The sequence below is a fragment of the Xyrauchen texanus genome, chromosome 34, assembly GCF_025860055.1.
Source record: "Xyrauchen texanus isolate HMW12.3.18 chromosome 34, RBS_HiC_50CHRs, whole genome shotgun sequence".
Lineage (NCBI taxonomy): Eukaryota > Metazoa > Chordata > Actinopteri > Cypriniformes > Catostomidae > Xyrauchen > Xyrauchen texanus.
Genome location: NC_068309.1, coordinates 4,751,014 through 4,772,968, shown reverse-complemented (window position 1 = coordinate 4,772,968; position 21,955 = coordinate 4,751,014). Strand labels below are relative to the sequence as shown.

Here is a 21,955-nt window from a genome sequence, read left to right as displayed (position 1 = left end):
TGGGACTCGTTCATTACTATATGGCACAGAACCCTCTATAATGGGACTCGTTCATTACTATATGGCACAGGACCCTCTATAATGGGACTCGTTCATTACTATATGGCACAGGACCCTCTATAATGGGACTCGTTCATTACTATATGGCACAGGACCCTCTATAATGGGACTCGTTCATTACTATATGGCACAGGACCCTCTATAATGGGACTCGTTCATTACTATATGGCACAGGACCCTCTATAATGGGACTCGTTCATTACTATATTGCACAGGACCCTCTATAATGGGACTCGTTCATTACTATATGGCACAGGACCCTCTATAATGGGACTCGTTCATTACTATATGGCACAGGACCCTCTATAATGGGACTCGTTCATTACTATATGGCACAGGACCCTCTATAATGGGACTCGTTCATTACTATATGGCACAGGACCCTCTATAATGGGACTCGTTCATTACTATATGGCACAGGACCCTCTATAATGGGACTCGTTCATTACTATATGGCACAGGACCCTCTATAATGGGACTCGTTCATTACTATATGGCACAGGACCCTCTATAATGGGACTCGTTCATTACTATATGGCACAGGACCCTCTATAATGGGACTCGTTCATTACTATATGGCACAGGACCCTCTATAATGGGACTCGTTCATTACTATATTGCACAGGACCCTCTATAATGGGACTCGTTCATTACTATATGGCACAGGACCCTCTATAATGGGACTCGTTCATTACTATATGGCACAGGACCCTCTATAATGGGACTCGTTCATTACTATATGGCACAGGACCCTCTATAATGGGACTCGTTCATTACTATATGGCACAGGACCCTCTATAATGGGACTCGTTCATTACTATATGGCACAGGACCCTCTATAATGAGACTCGTTCATTACTATATGGCACAGGACCCTCTATAATGAGACTCGTTCATTACTATATGGCACAGGACCCTCTATAATGAGACTCGTTCATTACTATATGGCACAGGACCCTCTATAATGGGACTCGTTCATTACTATATGGCACAGGACCCTCTATAATGAGACTCGTTCATTACTATATGGCACAGGACCCTCTATAATGGGACTCGATTCATTACTATATGGCACAGGACCCTCTATAATGAGACTCGTTCATTACTATATGGCACAGGACCCTCTATAATGAGACTCGTTCATTACTATATGGCACAGGACCCTCTATAATGGGACTCGTTCATTACTATATGGCACAGGACCCTCTATAATGAGACTCGTTCATTACTATATGGCACAGAACCCTCTATAATGGGACTCGTTCATTACTATATGGCACAGAACCCTCTATAATGGGACTCGTTCATTACTATATGGCACAGAACCCTCTATAATGGGACTCGTTCATTACTATATGGCACAGAACCCTCTATAATGGGGCTTGTTCATTACTATATGGCACAGAACCCTCTATAATGAGACTTGTTCATTACTATATGGCACAGGACCCTCTATAATGGGACTCGTTCATTACTATATGGCACAGGACCCTCTATAATGGGACTCGTTCATTACTATATGGCACAGGACCCTCTATAATGGGACTCGTTCATTACTATATGGCACAGGACCCTCTATAATGGGACTCGTTCATTACTATATGGCACAGGACCCTCTATAATGGGACTCGTTCATTACTATATGGCACAGGACCCTCTATAATGGGACTCGTTCATTACTATATGGCACAGGACCCTCTATAATGAGACTCGTTCATTACTATATGGCACAGGACCCTCTATAATGAGACTCGTTCATTACTATATGGCACAGAACCCTCTATAATGGGACTCGTTCATTACTATATGGCACAGAACCCTCTATAATGGGACTCGTTCATTACTATATGGCACAGAACCCTCTCTAATGGGACTCGTTCATTACTATATGGCACAGAACCCTCTATAATAGGGCTTGAGGATCACTATATGGCACAGAACCCTCTATAATAGGGCTTGAGGATCACTATATGGCACAGAACCCTCTATAATAGGGCTTGAGGATCACTATATGGCACAGAACCCTCTATAATAGGGCTTGAGGATCACTATATGGCACAGAACCCTCTATAATAGGGCTTGAGGATCACTATATGGCACAGAACCCTCTATAATAGGGCTTGAGGATCACTATATGGCACAGAACCCTCTATAATAGGGCTTGAGGATCACTATATGGCACAGAACCCTCTATAATAGGGCTTGAGGATCACTATATGGCACAGAACCCTCTATAATAGGGCTTGAGGATCACTATATGGCACAGAACCCTCTATAATAGGGCTTGAGGATCACTATATGGCACAGAACCCTCTATAATAGGGCTTGAGGATCACTATATGGCACAGAACCCTCTATAATAGGGCTTGAGGATCACTATATGGCACAGAACCCTCTATAATAGGGCTTGAGGATCACTATATGGCACAGAACCCTCTATAATAGGGCTTGAGGATCACTATATGGCACAAAACTTTCTATTGCAAGTACCTTCTATAACTAGAGCATTTAACAACATTCTGATGTGTTGCTGAGAGAAAAAGAACTATCATATCAGAGACAGAGACAATCTCGTGACTGGTAAAATAAAAGTAACTAGTTTGTGATTCTAAACCTCAACAACACATTTTAATTACTTTGTTATTTTGTCCTTTCGTACCAGAATTTGCCAAAGAGCTGTGAACTCCAGGTGCATCTCGGAAACACACACAGATACAAACAAAGTGTCTGTTGTCTAACTTGCTTTTTCCAAGGACAAACTGTCCCCACATGCTGCTAACAGTTAGCATTATAGAGCCATATATACACCCAAGCACTCACTCACACACAAACACACACGCAAATACACTTGAACATTAGCTCTTCAATCACAAACTCTTTCCGAGCAGCAAAAGAGTTCCCTTTATCACTCATTCCTAAAAAGTAGACTTAAACAAAAGAGGGAGATACAGAGAGACAATGGGGTTTTAACATGTGAACTTGCCATCTTCATAAGCCTGGGAGACCAACTATAACAATCGACCGGTGAAAATGATCACTTACAGAAAAGCAGCATGGTGTGTGTGTGTGTGTGTGTGTGTGTGTGTGTGTGTGTGTGTGTGTGTGTGTGTGTAAATCCTATGGGGTTCTCTTCTTGGCTGAAAGGCATTCACTTATAATGACACTGAAATAAACACTGGCTTTTTCTGGCCACTAATTCAAACCACTCAAATTTCAGGAAGACCTTCAGTAAGTGCTACAGAGTCTTTACTAAAAACCACTCAAAGCAATGAATGTGTTTGTGCATGTGTGTGTTATGGTATAAACCTATAGTCTTAGAAAGGGAAGAGAACATTTTGCATGTCAGCGGTTAGAATGCTTTTCATTAATGACGTATTCAAGTATTATATTTCTGCTGTACTTTACAAAATGTGCATTCTGAGCACACACTGTATAAAGCAGAATAGAATGGCATGCTATTCAGAACATTACCACAGAAAGAGAAAATGGCACAAGATGGACAGATAGAAAATTGAAAAACATAATTAGCATTTAACCATCTACAGTGGTGGCCACAAATATTGGCACACCTCTGCTTTGTTTATCCTTTTGATCGCTCACTCAAACAATTCATAAATATTTTACCTTTGATTGAAATATCGAATTATTAAACAGTTTTTCTCCATGTTGGCCAAAATTATTGGCACCTCTAGAAATTCTTATGAGTAAAATATATCTGAAGTATATTCCCATTCATATTTTATGCTTTAGTGCACCTGGGTGACTAGGCAGAGAGTACTGAAAAATCATACTCGAGTAAAAGTACTGTTACTTCCCAAAGAAATGTAGTGTGAGTAAAAGTAGCTGTCCTAAAAACCCTCATGCCATCCTGGATGTGTATGACTTTCTTTCTTCTGCAGAACACAAATTAGAAGAATAGAAGAATATCTCCGCTCTTTTGGTCCATACAATGAAAACGCTAAATATTGAAGCTCCACAAATCACATAAATCAGCATAAAAGTAGTTTAATCCATGTGCCTCCAGTGGTTTAATCCATGTCTTAAGAAGCGATATGATAGACATGGTGAGAAACAGATCAATATTATATTCCTATTTTACTATTAATTCTCATTCCTGCTCAGTCAATCTCCACTTTAACTTTCACTTTATTCTTGTGTTTTTGGTGATTCACATTCTTCATGCATATCGCCACCTACTGGGCAGAGAGAAGAATTTCTAGCATCTGTTTCTCACCCACACCTGTCATATCAATTGTGAAGACTTGGATTAAACCACTACACTATTGTACAGTATGTATTACTTTGATGTGCTTTTTGGAGCGTCACCATTTTGGCACCCCTTCACTTACATTGTATGGACCTACAGAGCTGAAATAGTCTTCTAAAAATCTTACTTTGTGTTCTGAAGAAAGTACGTCATGGACAGATGGCATGAAGGTGAATAAACGGTGAGAGAATTTTCATTTTTGTGCGAATTATGTCTTTAAGTAGCACATTAGGTCCTCCTTTTGAGATACCATGTTCAACATTGATTTAGTTCTTGTATCTTTTAAGCCCAGAAATAGTTGTTATCATTCTCATGCATGATGCACAATTTTCTGAAGTTTGTGACTGGTGGAATATTCTGCTGAAGTATTGCTCTGCAAATGTTGATACTTTTCTATCTTTATAAAGACCAAGCATAATTATCAATATTTTATCATCTCTTCTTTCCTGGTAATTTATTATTCCAATTAACACACTCTCTACATCAGAGTGGGTCAGTATTATTCAAAAATTAACAATATTATTAAAAATGTCACTGTTTTATTCTATTACATTAATACTTTTAAAGCTACTCATGTTATTCAGCCAAAAGTAGTGAGTGGTTTTCTCATTTCCTTGTTAATGTTGTTTGATTAATAGACTTTATATGACATAACCTACTAGACACTGCTCAATTCGGTTACATGTACACTTTAAGTCCGACATTTTGATGCGTTTACATTCAATCTTCACCATTGAGGATTGACGGAATTATAAAATGTATTTGATCATTTAGTCGCGAACCTGCATTTGCGCTCAAACAATAGCCGCTTATCAATCAAACAGCACGTAGCTACAGATGTCAGGAAATAAAAAGTAAATCTTTTATATTTTATCTTGATCAAACAACCAGTGGTGCTCTTGCTATCGTGAATGATGTAATGGACTGTTCTAGATCTTAAACATAGGGTAAATATAGAAAACTACTCAAAAGTTTGATCGAGGATACATCAGTTTTTTCAGATAAACATCTAGATCATTTTATTGATAACATTGCTTTAATCTCTCACATCAACACAATATTCTCAGTGATAGAAAGCTCATTTACAGGCTACATTATAGACACACAGAATCAAGAAAACAGAAATAAGAAATTTAACTCGATATGAAATTAGAGGAAGGATTAATGCTGATTAGAGGATGGATACCCGAACCGAGCCCGACGGTACCCGATGGGCCGGGCCGGGTTCGGACACATATTTTGAAATGACGTTCGGGTCGGGCTCGGTCACGTCGGCGCGATAAGGCATTGAACTTTTGAAATTTAAAACAGCTTATTATAATGTTTAACTGGATGCAAATGTTTATTTTTGTGATTAAAATAAATAAAAAATATTACCCTAACATCCATCTTCATGTTTGCGGAAATTTATTTATGTTGCTGTGACAACATAATATTGCATATTTGGCTACATGTGGCTGGCAGCGCAACGATGGAAGACGTTAAAAAGAAGTTGATTGATTATGTGAATAGATCCCATGTTACAGTTTTATTAGCCACACAGTTTTCGAGAAAAATGGTAAGAGTGATTTTCATTTCAATAAGCTGCACTTGTATTATGTTAATGTTTTGTTCTGTTAGCTTGGGCAATTTTTGGTAGACCTAGCTTTGTTCATTTAATTTCAATTGTCTATTTGTTTGGGCCTCTTGTGCGCCTGTGTTAACATGCGCTTTGTTGGCCGTGTGCGGCGCACGCTGATGCGTTGCGCACATCTGTAAACATTAGGGCTACCGAATGCCTTCCAGTTGCTAAATAAAAGCGGGCTTTCTACACAAACAAACGTAGCCTACGTGTCATTAGTATGAGAAAAAAAACGAGATTTTTAACTGTCGGGCTCGGGTCGGGCTCGGACATAAATATCTTAATGACGTTCGGGTTCGGTTACTGCCCTGTCGGACGCGGGCTGGGCTCGGACAGAAAAATGCGGCCCAATCCACACTCTAATGCTGATATCAGGCTTGAGCAAGTTAAACTCACACGACACGATCAAGCACGACACGATCAAGCTGTAAACTGTGCTTGAGGAATCCTCCACAATTGGCGCCAGATCTGCAGCTGCTGTTCAACTTCTTTACGTGTGATTTTTTTTGACGGGAGTCACGAGACTCTCCCTAGCCAATCAAGTTTATAAAAATCAGGACAGGGAAGTAGCGAACACAGACGGTGGGAAAACAGCACAGTAAAATTACAGTTACAGCACATAAAATATACTCAAGTAAAAGTACACAATTTATAAACTACTTCACCTGTTGATACTTCTCTAACTTTAACAAATAACAACATATTCATTCTGAATATGCCCAAAGCCCAAAGTGTCGCCTTTCAAAAGAGCCTACAACTGTATCCATACTCCAAAGGGTCCCGTAAATACAACCATTTAAGTTCAGGTATGTCATTTTCATGGTTTGTGCTCAAAAAGGGGGTGCGTATCAACAGGTTAAGAAAGTACAATTCTTGGAGAAAAGTAGTTAATTACAGTAACATGAGTATTTGTAATTCGTTACTTTACACCCCTGCTAAGCACATGAAATTGTTCAGCCATGACTTCCTGTTTCACAGGGGTATAAATATGAGGTAAGACAGGCCAAATTCCCTTAATCATCAATCTAATTAGACTAAAGGATATAGTTCTGATATTCGGAAAAAGGTTGTTGAGCTTCACAAAATGGGAAGTGGCTATAAGAAAATAGCAAAAGCATTGAAAATGGCCATTTCTGCCATCAGGGCAATAATTAAAAAGTTACAATCAGCTGGAGATCTTAAGAATCAGCATGGAAAAGGATGTGTGCCTATATTGTCTCCATGCACAGTAAGGAGGATGGTTCAAGTGGCCAAAGGATCACCAAGGAACACAGCTGCAGAATTGCAAAAATAAGTTGGGTCTTGGGGTCAGAAAGTCTCAAATAAAATATCAGACGTCACCTACATCACAACAAATTGTTTGGGAGGGTTTCAAGAAAAAAATCTTCTGGTCTCATCCAACAACAAACTCAAGCATCTTCAGTTTGCCAGACTTGGAACTTCAAATGCAACTGGGTTCTGCGGTCAGATAAAACAAACAAAAAAAAAGGAGCTTTTTGGCAGCAAACACCAAAGACGGGTTTGGCGCACACCGAGATAATAAGTACCCAATGCCCAAGGTTATATATGGTGGTGGATCTTTAATGATGTGGGGCTCTTTTTATGCCAGAGGTCCCGGACATCTTGTTCGGATACATGGCATCATGGACTCTATCATATACCAACAGATACAAAAATCAAAACCTGTGTGCCCCTCCTAGAAAGCTTAAAATGGGCCATGGTTGGAACTTCCAGCAGGACAATGATTCAAAACAAACATCAAAATCAACACAACAATGGTTCACTAACCACAAATTCAAGGTTCTGCCATGGCCATCCCAGTTCCCTGACCTGAATCCCATAGAAACTTTGTGGGGTGAACTGAAGAGGCGAGTCCACCAACATGGACCTCTGAATTTGAAGGATCTGGACAGATTCTGTATTGAGGAATGGTCTCAGATCCCTTGCCATGTGTTCTCCAACCTCATTAGGCATTATACGAGAAGACTCAGAGCTATTATCTTGCCAAAGAGATGTTGCAAATATAATTGAATAAAAGGGTGTCGATAATTATGGCCAACATGTTTTGGAGAAAAATGTTTATTTAATAATGAGATATTATTTTTTTGAATGAAAGATCAAAAGGATAGTTTTTCTTTCAAAGCATTATTTGCTCATATTTACGAAGGGTGCAAATATTTTGGCCACCACTGTACTATGTTTCTGATGCATTTAAGTATTTTAAAGAATGCTCGAGAAGGGCATTTGGTGAGATTATTAGGTCATAAGGTGCCATGTTTGATGTCCCACAGGCACACAGGCATACTACATACCACAATGCAGTGAGTGAATTATGGGTGTGCCCTGCTCAGATCGGCCATGTTTCCTGAACACACACCACCTGCTTCAGTTAACAAAGACTGCCTCACACGAGGAGGGGAAACATCAGGTCTACACGTTCAAAACACTTGTATCTTTCACCTCAGGGTCAAACTTTAACCACAGTGAATGCCTTCACCCTAAAACCACTTAAATTGCATAAATTGAACCCCAAATGTAAAATACTGTTATTATTTACACGCCCTTATGTTGACAAAAACAGTATGGTATTTTCGATGTTTTGCAGGATGTCCAAGCTGCTCTTTTCCATACAACTAAAGTGGATGGGAACTCCAAAATTGACTAAACAAATACCATATGTCTTATGCACAATATTCCCAGTTTTCTGAAGCCATACAATAGCTCTGGGTGAAGAACAGACTTGGAATATACCGCACAATTCTTAAAGGATTAGTTCACCCAGAAATGAAAATCCTCTAATTATTTACTTACCTTTAAGACATCCCAAATGTGGATGACTTTCCCTCTTCAGCAGAACCGAAGTGAAGATTTTTAGAAGCATATTTCAGCTCTTTTTGTCCATATGGAAGTAAACAGGTGCCATCAGTCTGCTGGCTATTTGACCATCCAAAAGTCATTTTTAGGCAGCATAAAAGTAACCAAAACAATCTCCAACACGTTCGTTCCTCTGTTGTATACAAAGCATGCGCTTCTGACCTCTCGAGTGAACGTGCCACTGCACTTACATCACCGATGCGTTGACTGCTGGCAGGAAGCGATTTTCTCAAGTTAATGAAGCAGAGTTTCCGCTAGAAAAAAATGGTGCCGGACATTTTGATGATATGCCGGTCAAATATATCGCCTCTTAATTAGTCAAGTTGAGGAAAACTGGAGGCAGTCTATGTAACTTAAAAAATGACACAATCAGGCCTAGAATGCAACATATTATTATTAGCTTAACTTTCAAATAGACGAAAAAAAAACATTCAAAAAACGTCAATCAACGCCAATTGTTTTTTACTGTGGTTTCACACACATTCACTTTTTGAAACATTGAGGCACGGATGTACCTAATACAAATAAATAAAACATCTCCAGTTAACTAGCAGATCATTCATTTAGTCCGTTATTAAATAAGAGATCTAGCGCTAAAATCTGTTGTTTTTGAAATCAAGCTGAGCGCTCGTGTCCGCTGCTATCAGTTGCATGGACGATGCGCTGCGCGAGTTGTGCAATCTTCACTAGGACGCGCGTTTCAATCTATCGCCATTGCGGAGACTCTCTATTAATTCCGGTGAAATCACAAAATAAAATGCACTCAAACGTGTCCCTGCTTGATATAGACTGTAACCATGCACTGATGAACATAGGCTATTCAGTTTTGATGATAGAGAAAAAAAACTGCACGAATGCGCGGATTAGAAGCACTGATCTATCTATAATGAGATGTTCCTGATTCACCATCGTCTGGCCTCTGAAAAAAGCTTTTAAAGCTAGTCTGCCTGGGCCTGGCCATATTTGAAACGTCTCACTCAATCGTTCGTTGTTTAGGTCTATATTGCAGCCGTTTTAGGCGTGCGCTTTATTTGAAATGCAGCATGCGATGTTGATTCATAACTTTCAAACGATAGAGCCTGTTCCTTTATAACATAGCAAGAGATCGGTGTATTTTTGCTTTATACATTTTAGGCTTATTCTGAAATTCAGATTGTGTTAGGGGGACGGGATTATTAGGCAATTTTAATCGGACAATTTGACCGGAGAGATTTAATTTTGTCGGACATTTAATTTTTTTACCGGCCAATGTCCGGTAATTACCGGACAACGGAAACCCTATAATGAAGTTTTCATTATTGATTTATTTTTTTACACCAACAACATTTGTTGCAACAGAAGACATTAATTGATCATCTGAGGTTGTGTGGATTACCTTTATGCTGCCTAAATATGCCTTTTTGACCGTCAAACAGCCAGAAACCTGATGGCACCTGTTTACTTCCATTGTATGGACAAACAGAGCTTAAATATGCTTATAAAAATCTTCACTTCGATTCTGCTGAAGATGGAAAGTCATACACATCTGGAATGGATTAAGGTAAGTAAATCATGAGAGGATTTTCATTTTTCGGTGAACTAACCCACTACCTACGAAATGGGTGTGAATTAGATTTAGAACAAAATCTGTACAAACAGAAGGCGTATTTGCATTAATTCCGGTGATTCATAGCAGCTCGTCAGGGCAACCTTTTAGTAAATCTCCTTTCTGGCTGCTAAACACCTTCTTGCTGCCATAGGTTAATGTACTCGACAGGTTTGCCCTGGAGCGCCGCCAATTTTGAGACCAACAGTTAATTTCCATTCAATCAGACAAGATCAGTCATCATGGTTTATTGTCACCTCAACGTGGGTGGGATTATAGGCTAATCGTCATAGTTGCACCGCCTCTCCTGCTGTGACATCATCTTAAACGTGACACAAACATTACTGACCATGAACAATAACACGACCGCTAGCTGTTAGCTACTAGCTCTTTGTGGTGCATAAAGCAGTTGTTGCATGTTGATTTAACACAAGTGTAACAGTTAAATTGGCCTGGTTGTTTTAGAAGCATTCCAGTAGCTGGTCAACTAAATAAAGTGAAGCTTTCAAGCAGAATAAAGAGTTAACGTAACAAAACGTACCATCCTCCATCATGGACTCCAACAACGGCGTGGCCGAGTTCAGGGCACGCTCCCTCCCATTACTCGCCGGTCTATTGTCATAGATAGCGTCCATTTGGTCGAACCACTTCCACTTTCTTCTGTTTGAACCACTCCGGCTGTTTTGGTCCTTCATGGTTCTATAGTCACTTACGTTTTTATTTTACTTTTTCCTACACTGCTGGTAGGTCCGGTGGTAGCCGTGTGCGGCCAAAAGCTGAGACACTTCCTGAAAGACTTTTTCATGTCGCTTTGTCACTAACGAGTGGTTTTGCGCACAGCCATTTCATTTTACAATTCGCTGTTGCTAACTTTAAAACTAGCGGGTTGATGTCCCGCGTTGCAAATCCAGTGACGTTGGTAGTGCCAATTCTCTGGCCAATCAGTAATTTGCAGGGTTTTGACGTCACATATAGTATCGGCACAGCTCGCTTGGAACCTGGACTGAGGAGGTACTAAAAAAAGTACCAGGTACCAGGTCCTATCAACAGTGGAAAACCCCCAAAAAGCGTATGGAGTCAAGTCGAGCTGTACCATGCAGTGGAAAAGTCCCATTAGTCCACAAAAGGAATCAAATTTACTCAAATAATCTGAAGTATCCATTCACTCATGTGCCATCTGCATTGAAACCTATTCACGTGTTCCAAACATTCTGCCCATTTACACTCTTTTATACACCCATCTTTGCAGTAGTATCAGTGTCATTATAAATTACAATAACTAGGCCTGTAGCGACTATTAAATAACCGTCTGATCGTGGTTATTTGAGAAAACTACGATTATTGGGCATTCGTTTTAAGCGAATATACGGTTTAAATGCCTAGAACGGTGTGTTTTTACGTCATTCGGTTGAACTCTGTGTCCGAGTGTCACTTGAGCCGCGGACATCAACCAGATCATATCCGGAAATGCGCGCGAAGCGATCTGATGCGCGCGCAGTAAACAAGGCTCGCGCCAAACTCCCGCGAAAATATAAACAAGTATAAACTTTGACATAGTGAACGCAACGTGCTCCAGTTTCACTTTAAATGATCGTGTAATGGCAAATGTTCCTGGTTCAAACGAGCTGTTGACAAGCAGTGACAAAGAGGAGACGCACGCTTACTCTATTTCAGTAGAGTAATACAATTATTAAACGAAATTTCAAAGGTTTCATTCACGACAAATAAGGACTTGTGGGTTTAATAATTAGAGCAGAAATAAATGAAGATAGTAAAATAACTTATTATAAATAATAAATAAATAATAATATTTATTATTGCATAATAATAATAATAATAATAATAATATATATATATATATATATATATATATATATATATATATATATATATATAAAACATTTTTATTTTAAAATAATTATACAATATACGAGTTCAAAAAACAAGTGTAAATGTAAAATTGACCAAAACTAAAGTTGACCAAAAAGGGAGACACATTTGAAGTATTTAGAAATATTTTGTTTTGTAAAACATTATTTTCAAGTCATTCAAAAGTTTTTAAAGACTTCATAGTATATCCCAATTTTATTATTTAATTTATATATTCAAGTTTAATATGTAAAAATTACTTCTCAAGGTGTATTTAGAACACTTGTGGAAAAAAGCACACCACAATTTACATGACAATTAACCATGAATGCCCTTAACGAGACAACTAATCGTTACAGCCCTAAAACAGAAAATTAATCGTCATAAATCACAATTATTTGTTTGACAATTAACCGTCAGCCAAATTTAATTATCGTGACAGATCTAGCAAAATTATAGCATGTTAGGGCGTTATTTAAATGTACTTCTAAACGTCTGAATGTTCACAAAACAGTATGTTGTTGCTCAGCTGTCTCGAATTTCTGTTTACTTCTGATCAAAGACCGAAGAACAACATCTCCGTAAGTGTGCTGGGGCCACTTTTATACTGCTTGTGTTGACCATTTGGGAGCTTTACAGATGTTGTCACCATTCACATCCCTTGTGTGGAAAAGAGTAGCTGGTACATTCTTCTAAATAACTCCTTTTGTGCTCCATAAAACATATTAGCCGAGCAACATGTGGGTGAATATATGATGATGGATTTTTCATTTTTAGGTGAATTATTCCGCCACACAAAGGCAAAATGCCATTCATTACTTGACATTTTGTAAAGTTATGATTATAATTTATAAAATGTCTCTTTTAGACTATGACCTGTCCTGTGAACGATGGGTTTGGCTCAACTATGCTCATATATTTAGAGAATATGAACATGAGTAACTACAAAATATATGCTTCAATCAAAAAACATTTAAGCCAATTTTAACCTCAGTTTGAGTGTTGTAAAAATGACATTTATTAAAGGTCAGAAGCCCTCGAGTAACCACAGATTTTGTGCTTTCATCAATTGCATAAAGGTGGTAAAACCATTCTGAGGTTAGAACCAACAGGTTACTACTAGTTGAGGTCTTTGTCCCACACCCCCTTTCATTGATTTTAGAGAAAAGTAGTAGGGTGTAGCCCCAAATCTCTAGACCAAAAGCAGCTTTTAACATCTGTTTAGGACAAGCATGAAATAAAAAACATTGCAAACTATTTTCATCTTATGCACTCATTGTGCCATGAGGTTGTATTATCAAACTATGGCTTTAAAAGTAGCTGCATAGCCAAGCAAATATTCTAATTGGCCTTATAATAAAATATCGTATGCATGAACCATCAGCCCAAAATCAATTATAGGATAATTCTGCCAACATCAAGTAGTTTGCCTCTGAATTGTATCCACACACAGCCATGTCTTTGATCAGATCAGACCCATCTCAAGACCGACCCCCCCCCAAAACTCACTACTTACAGTGATCAAATCAAGCCAGCTCAACACACACATAATGGTTCTGCAGTCTAATTACTTTCCGTGGGTGGAAAATTAAACCATGTCTTGCTTGACTCTTAAAAGCCTCTGTTCTTGGCGAACACAACCTCAACACACCTTAAAACCTTTCCCAAAAAAGCCTAACACACACTCTCGGCGCAACTCACCGGCTCTTTTACAGTATCGACCTCTGGATCCTGTGGCGCATAACAGATACATTTCTTTCCTCTGGTCCACGATCCAGAGCGGCAGTCACACACAACTGCAGCCCGAGGAAAGAGTTGAGGAACGCGGATAAACCACGCCCAGGAACAAGCGTCACGCTCAAGCGGATAGAACCGCCCGAGACGCGTTTGATCCTACTATGGCAAAGGATAGGTTCATGAATATTAATGACGTAACGCGCCGTTCGAGCGGTACGCCCACCTGATTGGCCGAACGTCACTCCTTGGGCGTAAGTTAGCTTACATGGACGTGGGTAATATTATGAGGGTAATATTATAGTTTATCTTCATAATGAAGTTTAAACTAACTTTATTTCTCGAGAGAATAATATTCGATATTAAATTATATTTGAATTTTCAATATCAGTGTTGATAATATTATTATTGTTTTGAGAGTCTTTGTTTGCGTCTGCCGTTATATTGCCTTGAATTGAATTAAATCAATGTTTTTTTATACTCTTCGATTCTTGAACCAGAATAGTGTCATACACACACACACACACACACACACACACACACACACACACACACACACACACACACACACACACACACACACACACAGGCGACCAAACGTTTGGAATAATTTACAGATTTACTCATTATGGAAATAAATTTGTACTTTTATTCACCAAAGTGGCATTCAATTGATCACAATGTATAGTCAGGACATTAATAACGTGAAAATGTTGAGTTCTCAATTATACTTGAGTTCTCATCAAAAAATGGGGCGGAAGGTTGTGCTTATGGATATTTAATTAAGGTACGCGATAGACGCTGCACGAGAATTACCATGCAACGCCAGCCGGACTCATTAATATTCATGAGCCATGTCTTCGCCATAGTAGGATTCGTACTGCGGCGTGTTCGGGCGCTGCGCTGATACAGCACAATCGGGCGTGACTTTGACGCAGGTGGAGCGGACGGTGCAGACTATCCTTGTGCGTTGAAGGTCGTTTACTGTAACTGCAGGAACTGTCGCAACATACAGACGCGGGGGAGTCCAAAAAAAAAAAAAGACAGCTGTTGAATAAGAGAAACATGATTAAGTTATTATGACGTCATAAAGCCTTAGAAAGTAGGCCAACTGAAACTAGTTTTTTTTATATTTAAACACTGGCCTATATAAAACGTTTTCTCTCTTTACTGTTATAACGAAATTATTAAAATAATAAGACCACTGTATAAAATAATTATCATTATAATATAATCATGAAAACGTCATCATCATCTTGACATGAAAGATTCCCTCTTGTGACTTTAACTTGAGTCAGATGTTTTCAAGATGTATGTGATTGGACAGATATGACTTGAGAAATGATTCATGATTTTAAGTGGGTGACTGGTGGTCAGAACAATACAGTTAGTCTATAATGTCATTAGAAAGCACTTATTTACCACTATGAGCAAAGTATTACAACATATACAACCCATCCCAACGAGCAAGTTAGTCATCTGAACCTGTCTGACAGCAACAATTACAAACAATTGTTTAGTAGTCTGGACAACAGTAAAGGAAATGATGCTTAAACTTAACCAATTAATAATCATCACATGATATGTATTCTAATTTAGGACAATGTGATTAAGTTGTCTTGGGTGTGTCTGTATACCCTGTATGCAACATGCAACTCTGACATGACACTTTAATCATGTTTTTAAATAGAAATAATGAGAGAATTAATTAGTCATTGTGCAATGCATTAAAAGAATAGTTCACCCAATGATGAAAATTCTCTCATAGTTTACTCACCCCCATGCCATCCCAAATGTGTATGACTTCTACAGTCGAACACAAATTAAGATAAAACTTAAAAGTAATCCATACGACTCCAGTGTTTAAATCTATATCTTCAGAAGTGATAGAATAGGTGTGAGTGGGCAAAAGTTATTTTTCTCTTTCTGATGTAAAAGTGAAAGTGGAGATTTAGGGTAAAAAAGGGACTTACATTTTGATCTGTTTCTCACTCACACCTATCATATATTTATGCATTTGGCATATATTTCTGAAGACATGGATTTAACCACTGGAGTCTTTTGGATTACTTCTATGTTTCCTTTATGTGATTTTTGGAGCTTCACGTCTGATCACTTCACTTGATAAGGATCTACAAAGCTGAGATATTCTTCTAAAAATCTTCATTTGTTTTTCTCCAGAAGAAAGAAAGCCATAAATATCTGGGATGGCATGAGGGTGAGTAAATTATGCGAGAATTTACATTGTGGGTGAACTGTCCCTTTAAAGTATCAGAAAAATACAAAATATATTTAAATAATTTGAATAAATGATATAAAATATAAATAAATAAAATTACTTCGTTGACACATTTTTACAAAAGACAGAGCAATATCAAATCATATTAATTTATACCTTTAATAATTTGTCTACCCAGCCAGCCCAAAATCATTACGAAATCGATATGACATACTTTCCTGGAAAGTCGATTTGTTTTCCCCATTCCAAACTGACGTAATACCACTGACAAACATGATGGGCGGGGCTTATAAGGTAGTAGGCGGCGTCATCAGCAAGCGACGATTAGCGATACAACCGCTGCATGTGCTTCAATTCTGCGCCAATAAAGATATTGCGTGTATTTAAAAATAAAACGTAGCATTGTTATAGTTATACAATGAGCTTTCGACTGAGTTTTGTTTTGTTCAGACCAAGAATATACGGATTTTGTGTGAGGCGACTGTTGTCTTTGCCTAAAACTGCGTGTCCTGCTAGATGTAAACATGGAGAGGCACTGAATAAAACTTCAATTGAGTTTCTGTCTAATTCAACTCACTCCAGGCGACTGACGTCTGTTGTATGCAGGAACTTTACATCTTCAGTGTGTAGGACTGAAGCCATTGGACAGGTGCAGTCAACACACTATCACCTGGTGTACACCTGTAAAGTAAGAGTACATGCTTTATATCTGGAAAATAACTTTAATTGTCCTCAAAAGATTTATAGTAAAGTCACTAAACGTATTAATATTGTAGAATATACAGTGGCCATTCCAAAAATACATGACCCCATGATAGATCAATTAAAGGGGTTGGTCACCATGTACTCACCCTCATGCCATCCCAGATATTTATGGCTTACTTTCTTCTGGAGAACTCAAATGAAGGTTTTTAGAAGAATATCTCAGCTCTGTAAGTCCATACAATGGAAGTGAACGGTGGCCAAAACTTTGAAGGTCCAAAAAGCACATAAAGGCAGCATAAAAGTAATCCAAAGAGACAATGTCACAATTTGATGACAAAAGTTAAGAATACGCTTTGTACAAGAGTTATATTCAGGGCATATAAGGAGAGCTTACATTTTCAGCACTACAATAGAAAATCAAACAGAAAGACAAGGATAAACTTCATTTAATGAACCAGCTTTGTTTGATATTATGGAAAAAATCTGTACATTATTCTAAACTTTTGGCCGCCAGTGTGTGTGTGTGTGTGTGTATATATATATATATATATATATATATATATTATAGATGGCTGTAATTGGTTAAAAGTAATGAATTGCTTCAATTTCTGTTTTCTTCTCTCTACACATCCACTGTTGTTGCATTAGGTGTGCTCCACTCGATCAATGAAGAAAATATCCAAGGTGGCCTATCATAAGGGTGTTGTCATAGTAACGTGTCCTGGATGTAACAACCACCACATCATTGCTGATAATCTAAACTGGTTTTCTGACCTGGAAGGGAAAAAGTATGTATATGCTTTAAAAACCTCAGCCTTTTTTTTTTAGTTCTCACCACATTTGATTTTTCTTGTTGAATGTTTGGGTGTGCTTGGAAATGTGTCACATTAAGGAAGTAAAATGAGTTAAAAGTGCTGTGTTTCTTGTTTGCTTTAAGACTGAATGGCTGTATTTGATTGTATTCTGTACACTATTATGACCAAGATGTCTCTTATTCTGAAGTTGATTGTTTTATGTGTTCTCTGTTGCCATAGAAACATAGAGGAAATCCTGGCAGCGAAAGGGGAATCGGTGCAAAGAGTTGCTGGGAATGAGGCCCTAGAGATTGTTGCTGAGGAATCAATAAAAGAGGCAACAAGAAATGGTCCAGATGAAGAGAAACCACCACATCTGAGCAATAGCGCTGACAAAACATGAACTGACTGATATTCGTAAATTCCATCTTTGGACATTTAGAATGAGCTTTATTGCCAAGCATACACAAGGAATTTATTTTGAGGGTAAAAACTGTTCTTGTGATGTCCTGGCGCTCAGTGCTCTGTCTCGCCGGCCAGAGGGCAACTGTTCAAAGAGGGAGGGGGCAGGGTGTGTGGGGTCCAGAGTGATTCTACCTGCACGTTTCCTCACTCTGGAGACGTACAGGTCTTAGAGGGTGGGTAGGGGGTACATTCATTATTTAAAAATCCCAATTCAGAGTATTTACTAATAAATCTATTAATTGCTAGGATTAATTGTATCATATTGTTATAGTTTTATTTTTTCTGTTCTTAAAACATAAAAAAAAACATCCCATCACTTTGGAGAGGTATCTATTGTTTTAAGGATTAGTTTACCCAAAAATGAAAATTCAGTCAATTGTTTACTCACCTCTGTGTTGTTATAATCCATTTTCTTAAAAAAAAAAAAAAGGGAGAAATTGTGAAAAACTGTTGTGCTCAGTGATGTCAAAATGGCAGTTTATATTGACCACATCTTCAAGCTTCAAAAGAACACAAAAGTATAATTCAGAAGTCTAATGAATTATTCATGAGACTCATGATTGTTATGAAAGTGTTTGATAAGATTTGGTGAGAAAAAACTGAAATCTAATGTATTATTTTGTAAAATTTGTACTGACATTTGATCTCCTGTGCGTTCATGATAGGACACGAGAGCAACAGTTCACACAACCCCCTCACAACATTGGGGCGCTCAAGCGAAAACTTGTTTTGTTTATCTAAAAACAGTTTGAAGTTGAAGAATTTATGCATTTCTATGCCCAGCCTTATTTTGAAAACTTTTTTGGACCGGTGCCAGTTCATAGTGGTCAGAGTTACCCGTGCAATGTCACTGCTAGTTAGGACAAAAACTCTGATTTTCCGGCCTGTAGCCTCCTCTATGTTTCTATTTGATTTGGAGTTTAAAAAAAAGGCTGTGCATAGAAATGCATCAATTCTTCGACTAGAAACTCTTCAGACATGTTTAGTGAGTTCTGTTCTCTGTTTTGTGTGCAGTTGTGTTCTGTTGTCACTATCGCTGTGTTGGACCTGTTTTTAGATAAACAAAACGATTTTCGCTTGAACGCCCCAATGTCTCGAGGAGACTGCGTGAATTGTTGCTCTCATGCCCTATCATGAACGCATACAGGGGATCAAAAGTCAGTGAACATTTTCACTAAATAATACATTGGATTTTTTATTATTCTTATCATATACTTTCATAAAAATCACAAGTCTCATGAATAATTTATGAGACTTCTGAATTGTGCTTTTGAAGCTTGAAGAGGTGGTCACCATATAGTGACATCACTGAGCTCAACATATAAATCACAATGTATCCCTTTTAAGAAAAAGAAAGACTCGGGTGAGTAAACGATTGAATTTTCATTTTTGGGTGAACTGTCCCTTTAAGTCTTTGGCTACCCCTTGTGATAACAATATTATCACTTTCCTGTATTTGTATATTTACAAACGCCTCACACTGTATCAGCAACCTTTGACTTGTAATCACCAATGAAACAAAATCTATAACATTTTGCAACAAAATTTTTCACCACTGTTAACAAGTTTTGTGAAGTTTGAGCAATGTTGTCATTTCACGCTAGGAACGGGCGATAGCATTTCTTTTAGATCTGATACCAATAACTTCAAGTTCAATATCGTCGATACTGATACTTCTATTAAATAGATTTTTTTTGCAATTACTTGGGATAAAATGGGTAATTTTATATAAAATAATATTTTTAGTCATAATTCAAGTCATAAATATTTTTTTGCCTAAACAGAAAACATTTAGCCTTTTGCTTTGTTTACCCTTACAAAAATGAACCATTTCACTAACTATAGTTACTAACAATGGGCTCACTATGTTTTAATTACTTACTAACAACAATTACACACAATTATAAATAAGAAATGTCACCTTTAGATATGTTGTTATTTTAGTGTGCAGTGGTGTAGTAGTGTCTGGAGAGGTGGACATACTGTGAATTTATGAAAAGCTCATGCACCCGATCTCTAAAATTTATTTACATTTATATACAGTTCATGTAAAATGTGTAAGAATTTTTTCTCCATTCAAATTAAGACTGTTGTAAATAAAGTCCCACATAAACTTACAATATGTATATCAGGGTAAGTTTCTTGCTGGTCATGGTGTACAGTACACTGCTAAGAACAATGGTATGGTAACTTCATGTTAAATATGTATTTAAATTAATAGGTGTCATTAATGGTCCTTTTATTAGGCTACTATGATGAATAATACTTTATTATTATTCTAACTAATAAACTAATTCATAATATGCAATAAACTGTAAAGCATTGTAGCTAATATTAGTAATGTTCACGTGATCTTGTATCACCATATATAGCCTACATAAAATGTTGTGTTGTGTGTATGTTTTTATTATTATTATTATTATTATTTGTGTAGTACTATTATGCGCTTTTCTGTGTAGAGTGAAATTGTTTTCCTACTTAGAAATATAAATGTAACTTATTTGATATCACGTGAAAAAGGAACCACCGACAACATTACAATTTAAATGTATATACTTATATTTACGTTTAGCAGGGAATTAAACATACAGTGCAAATGATAGTTTCTCCAGGGATGCTTGTGTTAGACGCTGGAAAAGTCCCGCCCCTTACTGAAACGGAAAATATGATTGGTTATCAAAATCCAATCCCGTCTGAAATGAACGTTCTGATTGGTGGATCTGCTTAGTCCAACTGTCTGTCTTGCCAGAGTTCCCCAGTGCATCTCTGTACATTTTTAAATAATAATAATTAAAACAAAAGCCTACTCGTTGTTCTGGCGGTCACACGTATCATCACTTATTTCAGGTGGGCATACGCAAAATCCTAAAACAGATAGGTGAGCATACGACGTATAAATGGCCTAGACTACACACCAGAAGCTGTTTCTCTGATTTTATATCATTACGTCTACAAGGCACTTATCCCTCTTGTTTGAACGAGTCTTGTAACGGCGTTAGCGCTTGTCTGCTTTTGTTTTTCAGCATTTATGAATGTTAAGATGACTGGAAGTAGAAACCATTCCCATCCTGCACATGTATTTGCTAATATAGGTTAATCCATTTTATTTCACTTTGAAGCTATAGTTCGTGGTATCCAAATAATAATTGCCCTAGTTAAAATAAATAATTTAGAATCGTTATTTTTGATACAACGTCAGTATCGGAAGTATCGATCCGCCCATCCCCATTTCACGCGCTTGACTCCGTCACGTCCAAGGCGAAACCATCGAAATAGAAAATGCTGGTAGAATGGAAAACAAAATCCAAATTGGGCGGGTCTTAGCTGTCAGCTACGACAGGTTAAAACGACAATCCTCTTATTTTATATTTTCAGTGTGTTTTTTAAATTCAGTGGCTATTGAAGGCTATCAGTTTTATTATTCAAGTGTAAAAAAAATGGTACAGTCCGCTTCTGAACAAGCGCGTCCACGCCATTGCCATGTGGTATCTGTTACTTTTCTCAGCTCTCGTCAGAATTGACCAATTATCGTAGTTTGTGATTGCTGGAAGTTGACTTTTAAAAATACATTTTAATAAAGAATGCTGCGGCGGATTTAGATTATTATACAAAGTATAAATAAAACAATAATAATTTATTAAAAAGATGATACAATTTAGTGTATACGTTTCTCCAAAAGACTACAAACACACTAATATTTGAACGCAACTCAACGGGGATTCGGCTTTCTGTGCCACCGAGC

General features: G+C 37.7%; 2 protein-coding genes across 3 annotated transcripts in view; one reads left to right on the top strand and one right to left on the bottom strand.

Moving 5' to 3' along the window:
• Positions 1-14,103, bottom strand: part of lrrc8aa (leucine rich repeat containing 8 VRAC subunit Aa) — a 38,794-nt gene extending 24,691 nt beyond the window's left edge. The window contains exon 1 of the mRNA XM_052103743.1: positions 13,978-14,103. The gene's annotated coding sequence lies outside the window, so the exon portion shown is untranslated. The remainder of the gene's footprint in view (positions 1-13,977) is intronic.
• A 2,463-nt stretch (positions 14,104-16,566) lies between these two features.
• dnlz (DNL-type zinc finger) lies at positions 16,567-20,316 on the top strand. Of its 2 annotated transcripts, none has more exons than XM_052103747.1 (3): positions 16,567-16,898; positions 17,603-17,742; positions 17,989-20,316. In XM_052103747.1, the coding sequence occupies exons 1-3, from the start codon at positions 16,668-16,670 to the stop codon at positions 18,149-18,151; spliced, it is 534 nt and encodes a 177-aa protein (XP_051959707.1). In that variant the 5' UTR covers positions 16,567-16,667; the 3' UTR covers positions 18,152-20,316. The 2 variants fall into 2 exon arrangements, with proteins under 2 accessions (XP_051959707.1, XP_051959705.1); XM_052103745.1 differs by having other exon boundaries at positions 16,567-16,937.
• Positions 20,317-21,955: the final 1,639 nt, after the last annotated feature.